Source organism: Vipera ursinii, assembly GCF_947247035.1.
Source record: "Vipera ursinii genome assembly, chromosome: 3".
Lineage (NCBI taxonomy): Eukaryota > Metazoa > Chordata > Lepidosauria > Squamata > Viperidae > Vipera > Vipera ursinii.
Genome location: NC_139516.1, coordinates 28,090,176 through 28,111,582, shown reverse-complemented (window position 1 = coordinate 28,111,582; position 21,407 = coordinate 28,090,176). Strand labels below are relative to the sequence as shown.

General features: G+C 34.9%; 1 protein-coding gene across 1 annotated transcript in view; it reads right to left on the bottom strand.

Annotated features, from left to right (window-relative positions):
• Window positions 1-21,407, bottom strand: part of PTPRT (protein tyrosine phosphatase receptor type T) — a gene marked incomplete at both ends in the record, with an annotated part of 687,552 nt that overhangs the window by 22,150 nt on the left and 643,995 nt on the right. The window contains 7 exons of the mRNA XM_083358025.1: window positions 3,812-3,961; window positions 5,952-6,087; window positions 8,745-8,899; window positions 10,491-10,607; window positions 12,199-12,296; window positions 16,968-17,004; window positions 19,866-19,942. Coding sequence (XP_083214151.1) covers window positions 3,812-3,961; window positions 5,952-6,087; window positions 8,745-8,899; window positions 10,491-10,607; window positions 12,199-12,296; window positions 16,968-17,004; window positions 19,866-19,942 — 770 coding nt within the window. The remainder of the gene's footprint in view (window positions 1-3,811; window positions 3,962-5,951; window positions 6,088-8,744; window positions 8,900-10,490; window positions 10,608-12,198; window positions 12,297-16,967; window positions 17,005-19,865; window positions 19,943-21,407) is intronic.

The following is a 21,407-nucleotide window of genomic DNA, read 5'->3' as shown; positions in this document are numbered from 1 at the left end:
TAAATTCCCCACCAAGGCACTGCCTTGTATTGAAGACTTACAGCTACAGGGGCTGAACCATCTACACCAGAGGTGTCAAACTTGCAACATCACGTGATGCATCGCAATGTATCATGACTTTTTTTCCATTGCTGGCAATGAGGTAGGTGGGGTTTCAGTATGATGCATCCGACCCATGGGCTGGCAGTTTGACACCACTGATCTACACTCACTTTCCTTCAGCAAATGCATCCTTGTATCTTACCGGCTAAATAAAAAAAACATTGCACATTCAATTTTATTCCTTGAATATAAATTCTCACAAAACACCACTACTCAGTCAAATACATAGTTAGCTTGTCTAAATGTTTTATAGTGAAAACCTACAGAAAGGCAATGCTCTGATTTTGTGTCAAGAGGAAACATGGTTCTCCATGTCTAGTCCACAATCACTGGCTTTTGAATTTTACAACCATCATAGATTGCATTATGAACTCTTATTTCTGGTATAGAAGAATATTTCTTTACCAAACTAAACCTTTTGTAAACTGATTTTTAGGACAGGGTCATGAATAACTGTCCTTGATTCTTGTTATGAGAAACTTGATTATGCAGGTAGGCTCTACAGATTGGTTAATAACCTATTGAATTATTTCTTGCATTCCCTCCCCCCTCCCATCTGTATTGGAAACAGTTAATTCAGGGAGCAAGAATCGAATTGATCTTCTGTGCTTGGAGGAAAATTGAAGACACATTTCAGTGAGTACCCTACTTTTAAATGAGACCATATAGAAGCAATTGAAAGTGATAATTCTTGTCCACTTCTTTCTGTTTTTTCTATGAGGGCTGGAAGCATGTTTTTGTTGTGAAGAAGGGGCAGCCTATATCTGTTCAGTCTTCTGATAACATTTCTATTAATATAAGCAGATATATGTTCTTTAACAGTATGAATCACATTATCCATAATTTTTAATTCTTGACTATATATCTATATATAAACTATACTGTGCTAATTTACTCTGTGGATCTTGGCTAAAGTATACCTTTTGGGGGCTATCATATTTCTATGAAAAGAATTTAGATGAATCTTGCTATGGTAGAATCCATACTGCCTTAAAGCCCCAAACATTCATTATACTTCTGGGCTTTTAATCATAATAAACATTACAAGAACTTTTGTATCATATCACATTTTTCAGAATTTTGCCAAATTTATAATACATTCATTCCTAAATTGTTGCCATATCCACATTACTGAATCATCTTATCAAGAAATCTCCTTTAAAGTGAGATTTTAATGTCCAATAAAGCTTTCTTCAACTCAAACAGCATTTATTTTGTAGCCCATGTTCCCTTGTACACCACCTAATTGTATTTGCTGATGATTTTGATTTCCATCTGGAAGCTTCTACAATCTGCTCCAAAATCTGAGGACAACTTCCTTGGAAATCTGCTTCCAGGCAAACTTCTTCCTGCCAAAAATAACTACAATAATTTTAACAAGAGGCTTTTGGCCATCAATGGAACTTTTGTAGCATTGGATCCATTTCCTTAAACATATGGAATACCTAACAGATGTCTGCTCTGACTACAAAAAGCTTCTGACGGGTGTTTTTCCCATTATTATTTTCTTACATTCTTAATCCCTTCCTACTGTCCAATGTTAGAAGAATGGAGGAGCAGAGAAGAATGAAAGGCAGTAAATATTATTTGCTTCTGTCAAAGAAGTAAGCAAAACACTATTGCTTCCACCCTGCCCACAATTAGGAGGAGAAATGGGGAAAAACACCTGACACCTGCAGACTAATGGAGGTGAAGGAAAACATACCAAAAGGTGATAGAAGCTGCGAATCAGTGATTCCTAGGCTAGAAATGACTATTATTTAAATATCTTTCAGCTGTCCCCCAAGGCCATGGGTAGGGAACCTTGGCTCTTTTATGACTTGTGGACTTCAATATCTAGAATTCCTGAACCAGCCAATACCCCTGCCCAAAGCCATAAAAAGACTGACCCTTTTAACAGACTAAGTTCTGGAGGAGAGCTATGAGTATATACAGTACATGTCTATTAGCAATAATATTTTTGTACTACAATAGGCAATCAATGTTGTGTTAAGTGTGGAGAAAAGCTGTGATTTACAATCAAACCCTGGCATGGAGCCTGACAAGTACTATAAATATGGAACAGGTGGGGGGTTTTAATCACATTTTCTCCGAGTCACAGAATTGTAATTTTTCAGTAATGCAATATGAAACTAAAGCAATATGAGCATAACTCAGACCATTGATCAAAGCAAACACTTAAGACAAACCAGAACTAAAAATCAAGAAATAACTAATCTCAATGGTTAATCTATAACACTCTCAGATAAACACCTTGCAGGATTACAGTATAACTCAGATACATAAGTATGGTTTACAATTTTGTAATAATGATGGAAAAATCTATCATGCATGTTCAGAAGCAGTCATGTTTCTACCTATATTTTCAGGATTGAGTTTTGCAATTTTAGTCATGTGACTAGAAAGTTTCATCTCAATTTTAGTTTCTTATCTGTCATTTGTTTCTCAATATATAAAATCATATATTTTAAACAGGAAAGGATTATCCACACAAGCTAAAGCAGGCATGTCTAAAGATGGATAAGACACTTAAGGCTCATCCACAATTAACTTGGAAATAACCTGACCTATTTCCTTTGGCTTCTCTTTTTTCCAAACAATATGAACTGGATAATTCTGTATGTCAATTATTTGACAAAGATCACAAGCTCTAGACATAAGCTTTACTAACTACTAGGCATTTTGTAATCATTTTCTGTAGAGATAGGAAATGAAATGAAAGGCTTACTTGTACATTTGAATCTATCTGTGAAATCTCTACTTATCAAATCCCTGGTTATTACATTATTTATATGATTAATTTTGAAGCTGCCTGACTCTATAGCACCTCTGGGCAACTTACAGATAAAAAATAAAAATAAGAAAAAAGGACAGCTGACTGAAGATCCCAAATGCCATGAACCTGGGAGGGCAACCAGGTCTTAAGCAATTTATAGAAAGTCAGAAGTATGAATACCTGTGAAGGTATCATTCTGCAGCCGAGGGCCCATCAGTGAGAGTCATCACCATCCTTCCTAGGTCCCAAGATGAAATTGCATAGTTGATGGCAACTGGAATGTGCCCACTGTAGATGACTTGTGCAATGGAAACATATGGAGGCAGAGAGTACCTCAAGTAACCAGAACCGAGGGCTTTAATTTGCATTTAGAAGCCAACTGGTCATCAGTGCAGCTTGCAAAACTGCAGGGAAATGTGCATATAGTGCAACACACCTATCACTGTACATGCCACCACATTCTTAACCAGAAGTAGCTTCCAAGTGGTTTTCAAGCACACTTGGACACTTTCATGTGAACATTGTTGCAAATGATACCTCTGTATACAAAGGAGAGACTTTCTCAAATGAAGAGATAAATAGAATATTTCAAGAAAAGTTACTAGAAGAAGGATGGCTCTTGTCCACAAACACCCTTTGGGCCAAGAGAATCCTGAATTAACTTGAGTATTTTTTTTCCAGATGCAGACTATCAAGGACTTCTGGACCCTTGGATGTCAATTTCATTTGAGGGGGAAAAGTCATTCCTGAACTTTCCTGGATGGACTATAACCTGAAAAGGAGTTTATAGGATTCACTTCTTCCTTGGGAAAATCCTGAATAATCCTTAAAAACCCCTGTAATCTTTATAAAATCTACTTCAATACAGGCACATTAGCCATAATTTTCTATGACTCAGGACATATAAGGAACATTATTTATCCATTACCTTACCTGGAATTCATCTTTTATCTGGCTGGAATTTGTCTGTGGATCCAATCTGCTGATGTTGTAGTATATAGATCTGAATTCACAAACAGGAATGGCAGTGTTGCCACAAAGGCATGCTTCCAGAATGGCATCATGAACAAACACATACTGCTCCTACATATCAAAAAAAGTTAATTGCTCATCACCATCAGGGCCTTCAGAAGCAATTGTAATGTCTTTCACTTTAATGAAACTTCCAAGAACTTAAGGTCAACAAGAAAACGAAACACTTTCCTGATCCAACAAAAGTGTACAGTGTGAAAGTGCTTACAGTTTACCATTGGATCTACAAGAAAGACATATTTTTTTCTCTCTCTGGACAAATTAAATCCAAAAGCAATATATGTTACTATATTGGTGATGACTGCATTATAAGAAGTATCAGCATTTCAGTAGATAAAACCTATTGAAAATGAGCTTATTTTGCTTAGATATTAATCTATTTTATCATTACAATTGTTTATGTCTAGTCTACAGAGCCATTGGTGGAGCAGTGGGCTAATGCCTCCTTAAGTAACACCAGCTGCCTGCAATTAGTGCAGGTTCGCATCCCACCAGGCTCAAGGTTGACTCAGCCTTCCATCCTTCCGAGGTAGGTAAAATGAGGACCCAGAATGTTGGGGGCAATTAAGCTGACTTTGTAATAATGCTGCTTGGGGTGTGTGTGAAAGCCCTAACAAGCAGGCATAGACATAGAATGAAGGCTACTGCTAAGCTTGTAAGCCGCCCTGAGTCTTCGGAGAAGGGCGGGATATAAATGGAATAAAAAAAAATACCTTCATGCCATTTTACACTGTCTATGTGGTTGAATAAATTGCTATGTCTATATCCTCAATATTTTAAATGAAGATAGACTTTGATTCCATGAAATAGTCTAACCGTGAAATACTCTGTCCAGTTTTATTGTTTGTTAAGCAGATTGACTTATTTTACTCATTAATATAATCAATCATTTGCCAGCAGGAAAATGAACATAATCACAGTTCCCTGATCAATAAATATATCTGAATGAACTTGTACTAGAAGATCATAAGCACTCTTTATTTATTGTTTGACTGGTTGATTGATTGAATTTCTAGGTTGCCCAACTCCAAAAAGGTTTTCACCAGTATAAAGAATCAACATAATTTAAAATTCTAACCTAGATTCTAAAGATTTCAACCACTGAATATTATAAAATAACCTCAAAACCTAAATGTGTTATAAAATTTACTTGAATCTTAGGTAGTTAGAGAAAGTGCCTATAGTGCTGATTGTATTTCAGCTCACGGAAACTGATACGAATTAACTATTTTAATGGAAAATAGACTATGAATATAATGTTGGCCATTATAAATATGCTGTTTGAATCTGGTGGTGAACATAGGTTTTATTTCCGTATGAATCATTCATATATTTTTAAAAGTGGCATTTGGAAAAAATGACTTTGCTAAAATGGTACTAGCCACCTCAGTTTCTGTAAGAATTGTAGCAAAAAAAAATAATAATCATATGTATGTTTTGTGTATCCCTAAGCAATAATGGGGGACGCGGTGGCTCAGTGGGTTAGGACGCTGAGCTTGTCGATTGGAAGGTCGGCAGTTTGGCGGGTCGAATCCCGAGTGCCGTGTAACAGAGTGAGCGCCTGTTACTCGTCCCAGCTTCTGCCAACCTAGCAGTTCGAAAGCACGTAAAAATGCAAGTAGAAAAATAGGGACCACTACGGTGGGAAGGTAACAGCGTTCTGTGCGCCTTTGGCGTCTAGTCATGCCGGCCACATGACCACGGAGATGTCCTCGGACAAGCGCTGGCTCTTCGGCTTTGAAACGGAGATGAGCACCGGCCCCTAGAGTCGGAAACGACTAGCACGCATGTGCGGGGGAAACTTTACCTTAAGCAATAATGGAGCTTAGAAGTATTTCATATCATGGAAAGTAATGTTACTAAATTAAGCAAACATAGTTTATTAAAATTAAGCCAGTGTGCTGAAAATATTTTGAAATATCATATATTTTCACAAGTTTATCTTTTCTTCCATTTTATTCAGTTTTCATCCATCTGAAAGCACTGAACTTTTGGTTAGGAATAGGTTGAAAAACAAGACAACAACAACAAAAAAGGATACCTCTGTCTGCACCAAGTTAACTCTCTGGGATCGCAACTCTCTCACACAATTAAATATATCCACCACACCTTCGTTTTCTGCCATGTCAAGCATGATGTCTATGGCAATAAAGCACCCTGTCCTCCCAGCACCGGCACTGAAAGAGAGAAGATATAAAATTTAAAAAATCAAGCATGGCTCTCGGCTTTTGTCTTAAATGAAACCTGGTGCAAGTATATATCTGCAAGGCAAAGAACAATAAACAGGAAAGAGAGATGAGCTCCATTATTTGAAACAGTCATCCCTTCACTTTCTTTGTTTCAAACAAGTTTCTTGTTTATTTCAGAAGAGATATGTCTATAAAAATCTCCATATTTTCTTCTGCACCTTGGCCCTTGAAGATTAGGCAGATTATTTGCATGGGAAATTAAGTCTGATCTCAAAATGCCAACTTTTCACTAGTCTGACAATCTAGATGTTAAAATCTCTCTCCTATAAATTATGCACATGTTATCCACAGTAGCCTCAATTCTGTAAAGATGTCCAGGTTATTTGGACTTCTGAGTGTCATATGCTTTCAGGAATGTGTGTCTTGCAGAAGTACTAACTTTATCTGGCATGCAGGGAATCCAATTTGCACATTGAATGTTGTATTAACAGTTAAGAAAGAAGGGGAAAGAAAGGGGTTTTCTGCACGCATAAAAAGAATGTGTAAAGAAAAAAGCTGGGCTAGAACTTTTCTCCTGATGTCCTAATTTTTAATTCAAGTTTATTTATTTAGACACCACATTTTCTACAAATATTTAAATATATTAAAAACACATTTACCCAGAGTTCATTTAAAGCATATTTGAATTTAAGTGCCGGCCAAAAATTGCAGAGAATTGTGTTGGTAATTTTAAACCCCACAATCCAAAGGGATGCAAATGGTCACTAATGCAAAGTTATTAATGGTATAGTTTGATTCTCAGTGGAAAAAATATGAACTTTGCATATATTTTATCCTTTAAATTGTTGTATTCCTAAAAATAACTCAGGGTGACAATAAATTATTACATGAATAAATTCCAAATTAACTCTTCGGCCATTTCTAAAAATTGCCCTATTTAAGATTTAATGAAGCAGATTACAAATGTAGCCATTGGCTGCTGATATAGGGCAATTGAAGGCAGGAGAATTCCTGTCCTTACCAGTTAAGGGGGAATTCAGTCATTGCTGTGCATATAAATGGTTGTTGACTGCTGATAGTTTTCCAAGTTAAGGTCAGCAGTCTGTACCACAGAAAATTAATCTTATAAAATTGTAGAATGCTAGGTTTTTCCACTGCTTCTACTGAAACTTTCACCCTTGATTGACTCACAATGGCAGCCAGCGACTCTTACTGAAAAATAATTTCACATTCTATTTCTGGCATGCACAGTTGTTCAGGTTGGACAGGAAAAAAATGATTTGCCTCTAAATGCAAATCATCTTCCATGTCTCCTTTCTCCCACTGTGAAATATTATTCTGCAAACAGGACAGAACTTACAATGTCCTTTCCAGGCTTTGATGAAAATTCTACTAAACAAAATACTGCAAAATCCAGCAGGTGTGAGTAGAGTATGAATTATTAGTCAGATTAAACTAGATGTGGGAAAGAATAATTGATATCATCTCAATGAATATATGGCATTTCATTCTCTTTAATTCACTTTTCTGATGTTCAGAATTGTAATAAATATAAAATTAACATACTTAAATGTATTCTTAAGTATTGACCCAGAGTATTCATAAAGATTTGAGATGAAAATAATCAGATGACCAATAGATGACATTCTGAAAGCATTTTTTAAATTATTTATTTATTAACTTTATATGCCACCTATCTACTATTGAGTGACTCTAAAACTTTAGGGAAATTTAGCCATTGCTACTATAGCTGAATATTGATATTTCAACACTTAACAAAAAAAAAGTTACGTACATGTGGGTCATTTGAAATTAAAACAAGCATCTTCAGATTTATTCAGAATATTATCCATTGGGATCAGGATCAAGTTGTCCATCTATTTTTAGAACAGTATTTATAATAAGAGCCTTGGTGGAGCAGTGGGCTAATGCCTCCTTAAGTAACACCAGCTGCCTGCAATTAGTGCAGGTTTGCATCCCACCAGGCTCAAGGTTGACTCAGCCTTCCATCCTTCCGAGGTAGGTAAAATGAGGACCCAGATTGTTGGGGGCAATTAAGCTGACTTTGTAATAATGCCGCTTGGGGGTGTGTGTGAAAGCCCTAACAAGCAAGCATATACATAGAATGAAGGCTACTGCTAAGCTTGTAAGCTGCCCTGAGTCTTCAGAGAAGGGCAGGATATAAATGTAATAAAAATAAAATAAAATAAAATAACAAATAATATGTAATACTTTTTTATAGTAGAAAATGCTTCTATCAGATTTAAATTTTGAACATGATATTGCGTGAATGTTATTAATGGTTAGAACTTACTTAAAATACAGTAGTTATAGCATCCTACTCAGGAATACTGTGCAATACCCAATTCTACGTTGGAGTCAAAGGTTGTGTATCTACCAAAAGTGTATACTTATGATCACTATGGAAGCATGAAACAAATAATCTATTTGCTTGGGACAAACTATATTTTTGTGATCAGTAGTGGATCTAATGCAAGAAAGAAATGCAGTTGATATACAGAAGGTTTGCTGTATGGTATGATTTTGAATAATGCAACATAGTGGAATGCCTGGTAAGCTAGGGACGTAAGCAGCACTGGTGAAAATGGATGATAGGAAATGAAAGATGGAAACAAAGTTTGTACCTGCAGTGCACAACAATAGGCCCTGCATCTGGTGGGTTGAGAAACTTCACTTGTCGAACAAAGCCCAAGAGACCTGTAGCGTAACAAGGAACCCCATGGTCTGGCCAGCTAGTGAAGTGGAATTGACGAATTTCTCGAATCTCATGGTAGCCTTTCTGAAAAGGATATAAAATAAAATAAAAACTTCTATTCTCTTTCATAGCAATTACTACTACTTAATTAGGAATTGTTTCTTTCTTAAGTTGAGGCTAGATTTACCCAACAGGAAATATATCTGATCTTTCCTTCAACCCTACTTGCATCTTCAAGTAGTGTTTGGGTATGTATTTTCTGAAAGTGCAAAGTGAAAAAGTGTCCGTGTGTGTGTGTGTGTGTGTGTGTGTGTATTTTTCTGTCTGTACATATATATATATTTGTACACAATTTGGGCAATTCTAATAAAAAATAGATTTCAAGATTCATGAATTCATTTCAAGAAAATATTGTGATGTCCTATCATTCCTTGAACAAAGGTTGCAAAAGAACTTGTGTACTAGTAAGCAATCATAACTTTGTTTGTTAAAGCTGGCAGGTTGATGAAGGGCTTTCGCATTCACATCCAGTACATGATGATAAATATCTTCTCACTAAGCAATAGCAAGCTAGTTTTTTAAAAAGTAGTATTCCAATTACCTCCACATTATAAGTGGTACATAATTAAACTACCTTCTGTATTTTTCTATTTGGAAAGTATACTCAGTAAGGCTAAAATCCAAATTAAGAACAAGGGAAGCATGCCAAATAACTATTCTGAAAATGCTATGATCATAATTATAGTAATATAGTTTTAGCTTGTTTTAGTATTTCAAAAATGTATTGTTCTGGCTTTGGTTACTTTTTAAAATAATATATTTAAAAGTAGGAAACATTTATGTCTGCAAAATATATATTATGTATGTATGTTTTTTATCTGCCATTCTGCTAGAGAATGACACTCAGGAACAAGTAGCAATTATTTAAAAATGCACTTACATACTTAATTCAATAATTAGCAATATAATGCTTGATACAAATAATCATATAATGAAAACCTTCCCTGAAACAATTCAAACTGCTTTCAAATAAAATGTTGGTATTTCTTTACTGCTGTGTGGTAAAGAAATATTAACATCTTATTTGGAAGCAGAAAGAAAAAGCTAGTATTCTATAGAGCAATATTCTACCAGCTTATACACTTATGGTATAAAGGATCATGATGAGCTTCCTTACGGTATTCATCTCAAGTTTCATACCTTTTCTTAAGAAAAAGAAAATAATAATGTAGGTTAATGATAAGAGTTTAAGTCTAAGTGCTATTGCTATTAAGATGAATGTTACTTTGCTGTAACAGTGACAGCAATCAACATAACACTAAGGGATAATGGGCTTTTCTTTGCTAGATAAGATCAAGGAAATATTGGATAGAAATTTGGATTTTATGGCCTAGGCAGTCTCTTTGAGTTCTAGGATTCTACTTATGGGAAATTATTAAGCTATGCATGAAAGTTACTGATCTGTATAGAGGTATTTTCTCTGATTTGGGAGATAACACATAGCCATGTTTTTTGTCCTCCATGTCTCCATCTAATTTACTTTATATATTAAAGTGTATAATGTATAGTGATGATTTCATATTGACTTTCATATATCTTAATGAAACATGGAAAGAAATGGATATACTGGGAAACAAATTAGTTGATGAGAAAAGTAGGACCAATGTATCCTTACTTTTTGGACTGTAAAAGTACGTATAACATATTCTGCCAATGGTTCTGTTTCAATTAAGGTCACTTTGATATCTCCGTAGACTTCTGTGTCATCAGGCCAGTATCTGACACACTTCACCTATGGAGGGGAAAGTCACAAAAGTGAAAATTAATGTATGACATTTAGCTCTAAGGCATTGTTTCCTAGCTCTAGCTATGGGCCTAAAATGTACACTCCTGTAGTAGAAGAAATCAGAAGGACACTGCATAGGACCTCTCAAGTACATGCATCAATTATTAGTAACCTGGAAAAGACTCAAAAGAATATTTATGTAATTTATTTGTCCTGGTTTATGTATTTGACATATGAAACCCATTTGTTTATGGAAACCTTTTTCATATTTATATGAATAGTGATACATGAACAAATACTATTATGATTGCTGCGGTGTTTGTCAACCAATTTGTAAACAGCCAAATTTGCTATCCTAACAATATTTATCAAGATACAGTAATGATCTACATTAGAGCTGGGAAAATGATAGCATAAAATATTGTTCATTCACTGAATAGTTCATTCACTGAATAGTTAATTCTAATTTTACTATAGTTAAAATTAGGAAAGACAGAAGGAATCCAATCTAAATTTGTCAGATCTGAGTTCTGTACACAATAAAATTCAAACAGTGCAGGGGAAAAATAACATCAGGAAAGTTAAGCGAAAGAGAAAAAAGGTGATGAGAAAGAAATGTGCAACTAACATTAGGTAATTGTACATAATTGCTATTATTGTAAGTTCTAGCTATATAAAGAGCCTTTTTGTACTGCCATCAAATCAGTGTCAACTCTTAGTATATATTCACCCTTCTTCAAAATGATCTGTATAGATCCTTCATGTCTCAAAAAGGTGTATCCATCACTGCAATAATTGAATTCACCCATCTTGATCCTGGTCATTATCTTCTCTTCCCTTCTACATTTTCCAATGTTATGGACTTATTAATATATATTATGATCTTTCCATAGTAGGTCTAAAATATGAACATTTGAACTTGGCCATTTGTGCCTCAAATGAAAACTCTGAGTTGATTTGTTCTGTGATCCATTTCTTTGGTTTCCTGGCTACCTATGGTATTCTGAGGAACATCATTATTCTTTTTAGCCTCCCTTAACATGTATTCAAAATTGAACTTGAAAAAAATGGGAGTATACAGTTTAGTTCACTCCTTTGCTGAGAGTTTAATTTTTATACCATATCTGAGAGCAAGTATTGTATTTGTTCAAATGCTTTAAAATTTGGGAAAGCAGAGTAATATAGACTAGAAGTAATAACGTATATTACTACAAGGTAAGATTGCTTAAAAAGTTTGATCTGTGGGCAATGTGATATGAATTTATTCTGATTTTCATCTAATGTGCAGATTAAAATGTAATTATACTTCAGACTCTCCACTTCATTACATTCGGAGTTCTTAGGTCAAACATTTATTTAAAAACATGTTTTGTAGGTTTAGAAATGCAGTTAGATAGCAAATTTATTCAGAAATCCATATTATTGTGACAATACCAAACTGCATTTTAAAATCTGTATATAATGGCAAATTTGAAGTAATTTTGAATATATTGCCAGTTAATGTGTCAGTGTGGTATAGAAGACTTCAAATTGAGCACATGTAAGAATGACAGGAACCACAATATATGACTGATAACTTTGGAAATTAACATCTTACCCTGCCAACCTCCACCAGGTTGGTGACCATGACAACACTTGCTGAATTCTCCTGCCAGATCATCCTCCAAAAATCCTTCACTGTCTCTTGCATTGGACCTAAAGGAAGAATAAGTAAAACAAAAGAGACCTCCCAAAGATTACTTTAGCAGAAACATTTCAATTTATTTGACTTTCTGTCAACAGCCCTTCTACTAAATAATAATAAGTTGGAAGGGACCTTGGACGTCATCTAGTCCAACCCCCTACTCAGGCAGGAAACCCTATACTATTTCAGACAAATGGCTGGCCAGTCTCTTCTTAAAAACTTCCAGTGTTGGAGCATTCACCTCTTCTAGAGGCAGGTTGTTCCACTGGTTAGTTGTTCTAACTGTCAGGAGTTCTAGGTTGCTTCTCTCCTTGACTAGTTTCCATCAGTTGCTTCTTGTCCTGCTTTCAGGTGCTTTGGAGAATAGCTTGACTCCCTCTTCTTTGTGGCAGCCCCTGAGATATTGGAACACTGCTATCATGTCACCCCTCACCCTTCTCTTCGTTAAACTACACATACCCAATTCCAGCAACCATTCCCTATATGTTTTAGCCTCCAGTCCCCCAATCATCTTTGTTGCTCTTCTCTGTACCCTTTCTAGAGTCTCAACATCTTTTTTACATCGTGGTGACCAAAACTGGATGCAGTATTCCAGTTGTGGCCTTACCAAGGCATTGTAAAGTGGTATTAGTACTGCACGTGATCTTGATTCTATCCCTCTGTTAATGCAGCCTAGCACTGTGTTGGCTTTTTTGGCAGCTGCAGCACACTGCTGGCTCATATTGAAGTGATTGTCCACTAGGACTCTGAGATCTCTCTCACAGTTACTACCGAAACACAATACTTACACAAGAGCAACGGGAAGGGATGAATCAATTGATAACTGCTGAAGAAATCATTTTAGCAATTAAACAATTAAAAGTGGGTAAGGCACCTGGAACAGATGGTTTATCAGCTATTTATTATAAAAATTTACAATCAGAAATGGTGGAGCCTTTAAAAGAATTATTTAGAACAATACAATCTGGAGGAGAAATGCCTCCATCATGGAAAACAGCATTTATAACTTTGATTCCGAAGGAAGATGAAGATCTTGTTCAACTTAAAAATTATAGGCCTATATCGCTTTTAAATAATGATTATAAAATATTTGCAAAGATTTTAGCAAATAGATTAATGGGGGTTATGTAGCAAATGATTTATTCTTATCAAACAGGTTTTATAAGTGGTAGGCAAATGAAAAATATTGTGAGACATATTGTAAATTTATTAGAATATTTGGAAAGAAATAATCAAGTCCCTGCAGTGCTGATTTTTTTGGATGCTGAAAAAGCGTTTGATCAATTGAATTGGCAATTTTTATTTAAAGTTTTGGAGAAAATGGAGTTTGGTGATAAGTTTTTACAATCTATTAGGGCAATATATCAAAAACAAACAGCTCAAATAATAATCAATGGTAGCTTAACAGAAGCTTGTAAAATTGAAAAGGGTACAAGACAGGGTTGTCTGTTGTCGCCATTATTGTTTGTTTTACCATTGGAAATATTGTTGATTAAGATACGTGAATCAAAGAAAATAAAGGGAATTAAAATTAAAGATCAAGATTATAGATTGAAAGCGTTTGCAGATGACTTGGTTATTACATTAGGTCAACCAATCGATTATAGATTTAATGGAAATAATTTTACAATATGGACAAGTCTCTGGATTTAAGGTCAATAGGCAGAAAACTAAAATATTGTCTAAAAATATGACCAAAGAACAAAAGGAAGTTTTAGGAAAACTAACGGGATTTGAAATAGTTAAAAAGGTTAAATATTTGGGGGTATATCTTTCAGCTTCAAATGTGAAATTATATAAAAATAATTATGAATTGTTATGGCTAAAAATACAAAAAAAATTAGATAGTTGGAAAAAATTACAATTGTCTTTATTAGGAAGAATTGCAGCTGTGAAAATAAATGTTTTACCTAAATTCTTATTTTTGTTTCAAATGACACCTATACTTAAAAAAGATTCAAATTTGGAGGAATGGCAGAGAGGTATTAATAAATTTGTTTGGGCAGGGAAGAGAGACCGAAAGTTAAACTTAAGATAATGCAAGATGCACGTGAAAGAGGTGGTCTTAAAATGCCCAACTTTAAATTATATTATGAAGCTGCGGTATTATCATCAATTAGGAATTGGTTCAATTTAACACAAGAGAGATTACTGAATATTAATTGTATGATAAAAAAGTGGATAATGTTTTTAAGACACATATATTAAGATATACCCTGTTGCGAGTTTGGAAAATATATCGTTATAAGTTGAACTTTAAAATTCCAATTTGGGCAATACCTAAACATGCGATAGAAAAAATAAATGTGGGATTTAAGCATGATGTGACTACATATAAAGAAATTCTTAGATTGGAAAGAAATGTGTGGCAATTAAAGCCATTTAATATTTTAAAAGAAGAAAAGATGGTACAAACTTGGTTTCAGTATGGGCAGTTACAAGCTAGACGGAAACAGGATCAGAAAATTGGTATTTCTATAGTAGATGAAAATTTGGTTAAACAAATTAGAGATCAAAGTCCTGCACATATAAGAAGGATATATAATGCATTGATAGAATTAGATTCAGAAACAGAACTTGTTAAAGATTGTATGATAAAATGGGCCCAGAATATTCAAGAACCAATAACGATGGATACTTGGGAAACAATATGGGTCAGAAATGTAAAATTTACACAGTCACAAAATCTAAGAGATAATTTTTATAAGATGTTTTATAGATGGCATTTAGATGCTAAAAAATTGGCATCTATGTATTCAAATTATCAGCCTAAATGCTGGAGGTGTGGTTGTGATGATGCAACGTATTATCACATATGGTGGACTTGTATAAAAGTTAAAGCTTTTTGGATTAAAATTTGGTGGAATATGCAGAAGATATTTAAGAAAAAGATAAAATTTTCTCCACAATTATTTTTGCTGGGTATTACTATTGACTTTACTGCTATAAAAACTAAATTGATGCTGAATTTAACAACAGCAGCAAGACTTTTGGTAGTGCAATATTGGAAGAAGGAGGATTTGCCTACTATAGAAGAATGGACTTCAAAAGTTTCGAACCTGGCAGAAATGGCGAAAATCTCAGCATATTTGAAAGACCATTTGCAACAAAGATATATTTTGGAATGGAGAAGATGGATTGATTATATTCAGAATAAATATTTTATTTTATTTTTATTTTAATCCCATTTATATCCCGCCCTTCTCTGAAGACTCAGGGTGGCTTACAATCTAAAGCACAATGTGCTTAGCAATAGCCTTCATTCTATGTATATGCCTGCTTATTAGGGCTTTTGCTCCCCCCCAAGTGGCATTATTACAAAGTCAGCTTATTGCCCCCAACAATCTGGGTCCTCATTTTACCTACCTCGGAAGGATGGAAGGCTGAGTCAACCTTGAGCCTGGTGGGATGCGAACCTGCACTAATTGCAGGCAGCTGGTGTTACTTAAGGAGGCATTAGCCCACTGCTCCACCAAGGCTCTTGGGACCAAAAAGTTTCATTTAGCATTTGAATGAGTATTAGATTTAGAAGATTTGTTATTATTTAGTTATTTTTAAGGAGAGTTAAAGTGCGATAGGATTCAAAGTGTTATTATAGTTAGTTTGCATATTATAGTTTAAGATTGTTATGGTCAATGCCCTGTATTTGCTCTGGGAAGTCGGGGGGGAGGGAGAGGGAGGGGGAACTGGGTGGGGAGGATGGGTTTTTATGTTTTTTATGTTTAAAATGTATCTGTAAAACTCTTTAATAAAAAAAAATCTCCTAAGTGTTTTCTTAGGTGAGGTCTGAAGAGCAATACATCTGTTGAATCATACAAGTAACTATGGTAGGATTTAAAATGGTAGGCTAAACTTTAGTACTGCAAACAGATATAAATACTCATAATTGAAGGTCACTTTGGAGTAACACATGAGACAAATATAGAATATTAATTTATTCTGGGACACAGGGCTAGATCTGCGAAGAATACTTACAAAGTATAAATGGCACTTAGAATTATAAATGCACCCTCAATTAAAGGGTGAGATGTTAGGTGATAATACTCCTGGGTCACATTTTAATTACAAAATGAATGTGTGATTACAAAATGAATGTGTGACTTTTAACAGAAATATTTTCATTCCCTTTGAGAATTTGGTGCTAGGTGCTGGTTTTCATATTTCGGATTGTGCTTTTCATTTCCTTTTTTTAAAAAAAATATTGAAAACGTGAAAAAATGTCATTTTGAAAAAGAAAATATTAAAATTAAAGGATGGAACACAAGTTTAATTAAATACAAAGGAATCTTAGTGATTGCAATGTGACTCCTATGAAACCAAGGGCAACATATGTGAAATTTCAATTAGTATGCATAAAAAACCCAGTTGTATATTAAGTTGGTCTAAATGCTTATGTCAAAACAGAATTAAACTCTTATTTTTAACTTTAGAAATATATTCTAAGAAAATACATCCAAAAAGGAAGATGTAAATGCAAGAATTCATACTGTTATTAAAGAAATCATTATTTGAAAAATCATATTCAAATGACAAGGATGAATAAAAAACTAAATACATCACCTACAATGATTTATCTTCCAAGCTAATTGCACTACCAGCTTTCAGGCATCTTTATATCACTTATTTATTATTTTTATTCAGATCATATCATTTGGACCATGCTTTGATTCTATGGTACTTACCTTGAGTTGCAATGTAATGGTGAGGCCGATGGTATCCCTAAAAAGAAGACAAGGAAGGGAAACCCATGAATTTCAATTTCAGGGGCAATTCAGATTGTCAGATATTTGACAAGTTAGAATTTGCTTAAAATCACAGAAATCAATGTTATCTTTGAAGCATCTGTAGTAGGAAAAGGGATATGAAAATTGCATTGCCTCCATATCCTCAGGACAGAGGCAGAAAATTCTCATTCATTCAATTATTAAAATTAGAGTGTGAATTAGAGGGAGGGTAGTGATGGAGACTCAATGTCTGGATGTTTGAGATGGACAAAGGGGCAGGTAAAGTCTCCAGATTATATCTTATAGATCAGCTGGAAAACAAATGAAGCTTTCTCAAGATGACTACTGCAGACCTCTAAAGATCATATCTGACCTGGACTATAGAAAGATTCCCAAAGATGTTAGTTATATAATACTACTCTGAGTGAAAAGGAAGTATAGTATTATTCATATTCTCATGAATTATTTATGGTAGGAAATGCATCAGATTTCCTTAAAGTTCTACAAATTCTGAAACCATTTATGTATCGAGAAAAAGGAGATTTATGACTAGGGAAAAAACTAGACTTTATTTTCATACTGTCTGCCTAGACCAGGGGTTCCCAACCAGGGGTGCTCACACACCCCGGGGGTGCGAGACAATATTCCAGGGGGTACAAAAACTTGGCTTTTCAAAATTATAGTGTACATGCATAATTCATTGCTGTTGTTTCAAACTTTTGTAAGGGGTGTGAGAATATATCAGAAGTGTTCTAGGGGTGCAGGATATAGGAAAGGTTGGGAGCCGCTGGCCTAAACCATATTCACTTTAGGATTTAGCTTATCTTTTGTGTTAACAAAACAAACATGGAGACATTTGTGTTCACTCATTTGTGGCACACACATCTGTTCTTGTCAAAGCAGGATAAGTCATTAGCTTGTATGTGGGGTTTGTTTTTAAAGAAATCATGTAGAATATACATTTTTATATGTTTTCCCTTTTCTTAATTGGAGGATCTTTTTAAAACACTGTGATCTAAGTGACAATTATAAAGACTTACATGAGAAAAGAGGATGTTTAGTTGTTTGCTAGAAGTTACAGTCTTAATTTGCTTCAAAATTTAGTTTTTTATTAGATGAATATATTTAATTTGTTAACTGGATCCTTCTTTCTCTTCTTTAATTTCACAAAATCTCTTCAGGATACTTTATATTTAGATTTATAATAAACTCTTTGCATTTCAAGTTCCTGATCTTTTTGCAACAGTCATCACATTGATCAACATGGTTACACTTCTAATTTTCTAGCAACATGGGGCGGTTGGAATCATGAGAACAAGAAAAAAGTATTATTTTGCCAAAATTCAAAGACATTGGCCTTTGAAGGCTTTTCATTCCTTTGTATGTTACCTAGCAGTAAATACCACTGATCTCTAACAATCTTCTTTAATGTTAAACTAACAAAAAAAAATCTAAGATTGTGGAAGGTGATTGCTAGTTAGAATGGACAGTATTAAACAAATAATGAATATTACTTAGGTAAGTTGACAAGCAATATGACACAGAGTAAGACACTTTCCTATACTCCTAAAACTATATAAAACATATATTCAATCCCATTCAATCCAGATCCTATTCAAACAAAAGATAGTCAAAAACTGAGAAAATTACAAGCACGACATGAGCCATTCTTATTTGATTAGTTCATTGATTAATGAGTCATTAATTTGTATTGGCTTTGGGATGGAAATTTTGATACAAACATTGTAAGTTCTTCCTCTATTTGGTGTTGGTTTTTATTTGTTTGTTTTACTAATGATTTATGCACAGTCACTCATGCGCTCGTGACCTCTCGTCTAGACTACTGTAACGCTCTCTACATGGGGCTTCCCTTGAGGACCACCCGGAGGCTCCAACTGATACAGAATGCAGCCGCGAGAGTTGTGTTGGGAGTCTCCCGATACTCCCATGTCACACCTCTGCTCCGTGAGCTGCATTGGTTGCCAGTTGTCTTCCGGGTGAGATTCAAGGTGCTAGTAATGGTGTTTAAAGCCCTACATGGCAGGGGTCCGGAGTACCTTAGGGAACACCTGCTGCCGGCGTCTACTTCCCTCTGCCCTGTGCGTTCCCACAGAGAGGGTCTCCTCAGGGTGCCACCGGTCAGAGAATGTCGACTGGTGGCCCCCAGGGGGAGATCCTTCTCTGTGGGCACCCCGGAGCTATGGAAACAGTTACCGGTTGAGCTCCGGACGGCGCCCGATCTTCGCTCCTTTCGCCGCGACCTGAAAACATACTTGTTCGAGCAAGCCGGCCTGGCCTGAGGGGGGATTAGTGGGGTCTTTTTATTATTTTTATTGGGGTTTTTACCATGTATTAATTGTATTTTTAATCGGGCATGTATTTAATTATCTTTTATTTTTTGTAAATCTCTGTGTTTTATTCTTGCCCTGTACACCGCCCTGAGTCCTTCGGGAGAAGGGCGGTATAGAAATATTAATAAATTAAATTAAATTAAATTAAATTATTTAAAGAAAGATGCCTGATTCTTAAAAGCCTGGACTCCTGTGACATGAGTATGATTTAGTACTCTTCATCGCTTACTTAGCAAACATCTCACTTAAACCTGCAAAGTACCAGGTAATTGGATCTAGCTCCATTTTAATTTGCCATGGTGGCTCTAATTATTTCTAGGGAAATTTAGTGGAGTAAATGTTCATAAGAGTTACTGGCTAGAGTATTGCTACTGTCTTCTACCACAAAAAAGTTATTTAAACCTAATGTAACCCAATAAATAAGGATCACATCAGAAGACAATTTGCTTAGCAATTCTTCAAACAGACACTTCCTTGTACAAAAATATTTTCTTATAACACTTACATCAATATAATTTGCATTAATGTAATCTGAATGAGGATCTCCATCTAGTAATTGCAGTCTCACCCTGGAGTGATCATCTGTAAATAATTGGCAGAAAGTGTTAATATTAAATAAATGAACATTTAACCAAAACAAATAGGAATGCAAAAATATACAATATAAAAATGGAGAAAACCAGGAAGATGTTTTCAAGCTTATGTTTCCATTTAAATGTGCATTACATTGGTCCCAAATACCATGGCTAATCTATCCAGCAATATGTTTATTGTGTACTTTACTGTAAATACTGATTTGTTAAAGCCCTGCTTGAGCTTAATATAGCCTGAACCTGGCACAGTTTTTGTACTATGGTATTTGTTGGACTGTTGTTTGAATCATTGTGCAAGATAATATAAACCACAGAAACCATACAGGTGCCAGAACATTGTCATTTTTTAAAAAAATAAGATGATGAGAGGGGATTAGGTTTTCAGTAATATTTGGAGATTTGACTTTGTTTTGATGTTTCCAAGGTAGGCATGCATACATTCTAAATAGAATGATGTTACCTTCAGTATCTGTTTATATTAAAATTCACTGAAAGAGGGAATCAGCCAGGAATCAACATACAGGTTTTAGTTTGACCTTTAATCTTTGTTTAAAGACATGGCCTATAAGGAACCAGGAGAATAGACTAATCAGAGGAGGAGATCCAGCCAATTTATGCTATTAGTTTTAAGTGCCATCTGCTGTTGCATAGAGCTCAGCCTTTTTGTTTTAATGTATATTTTCTGACAATACAATACTTAGGTATATAGAACATGAGTCAATTGCAACTGAATATGGGAAGGATTTTACAATGCTAATTTTAAGGCATTTCTATTATAGCAAAAAAAGAACTTTCTTGCCATCAATTCTATACCATAATTTCCTGCAACAGTTATTCTTCTTAATATTCCGTTTTCTAATTAAGATTCTAAGAACTGTAAGAGTTATGAGGTTACAGGATTACGACCTTTAAAATACTATCAGGAGGCATGGAGGTGCAGTGGTTAGAATGCAATATTGTAGGCTAACTCTGCCCATTGTTAGGAGTTTGATCCTGACCAGCTCAAAGTTGACTCAGGGTTGACTTCCACCCTTCTGAGATCAGTAAAATGAGAACCCAGATTGTTGGGGACAATATGCTGACATTGTCAACTGCTCAGAGAGAGTTGTAGAGCACTGTGGAGCAGTGTATAAGTCTAAATGCTATTTCTATTGCTATCATTGCAAGCATTTGAGGAGACAGCAAAACTCAGAAATATGTTGACAAGCTGAGTGGAAACCAGTAAGTTTAAGTTTAACAGGGAAAAATGCAAACACAAACATTTGGGTAGGAAAAAGCTAAGACCTGACTATAGGATGATGGGAGCAGACTGGGGAGTATTCATGTATAAATGATCTAGATATTATGTTTGAGTTGAGCATGAAACCATTGAGTGATGCAGTTACAAAACAGCAAATACAATCTTAGCTGTATTAATAGAAATAGAGTGACAATATTGTCTCTATTGAGAAACT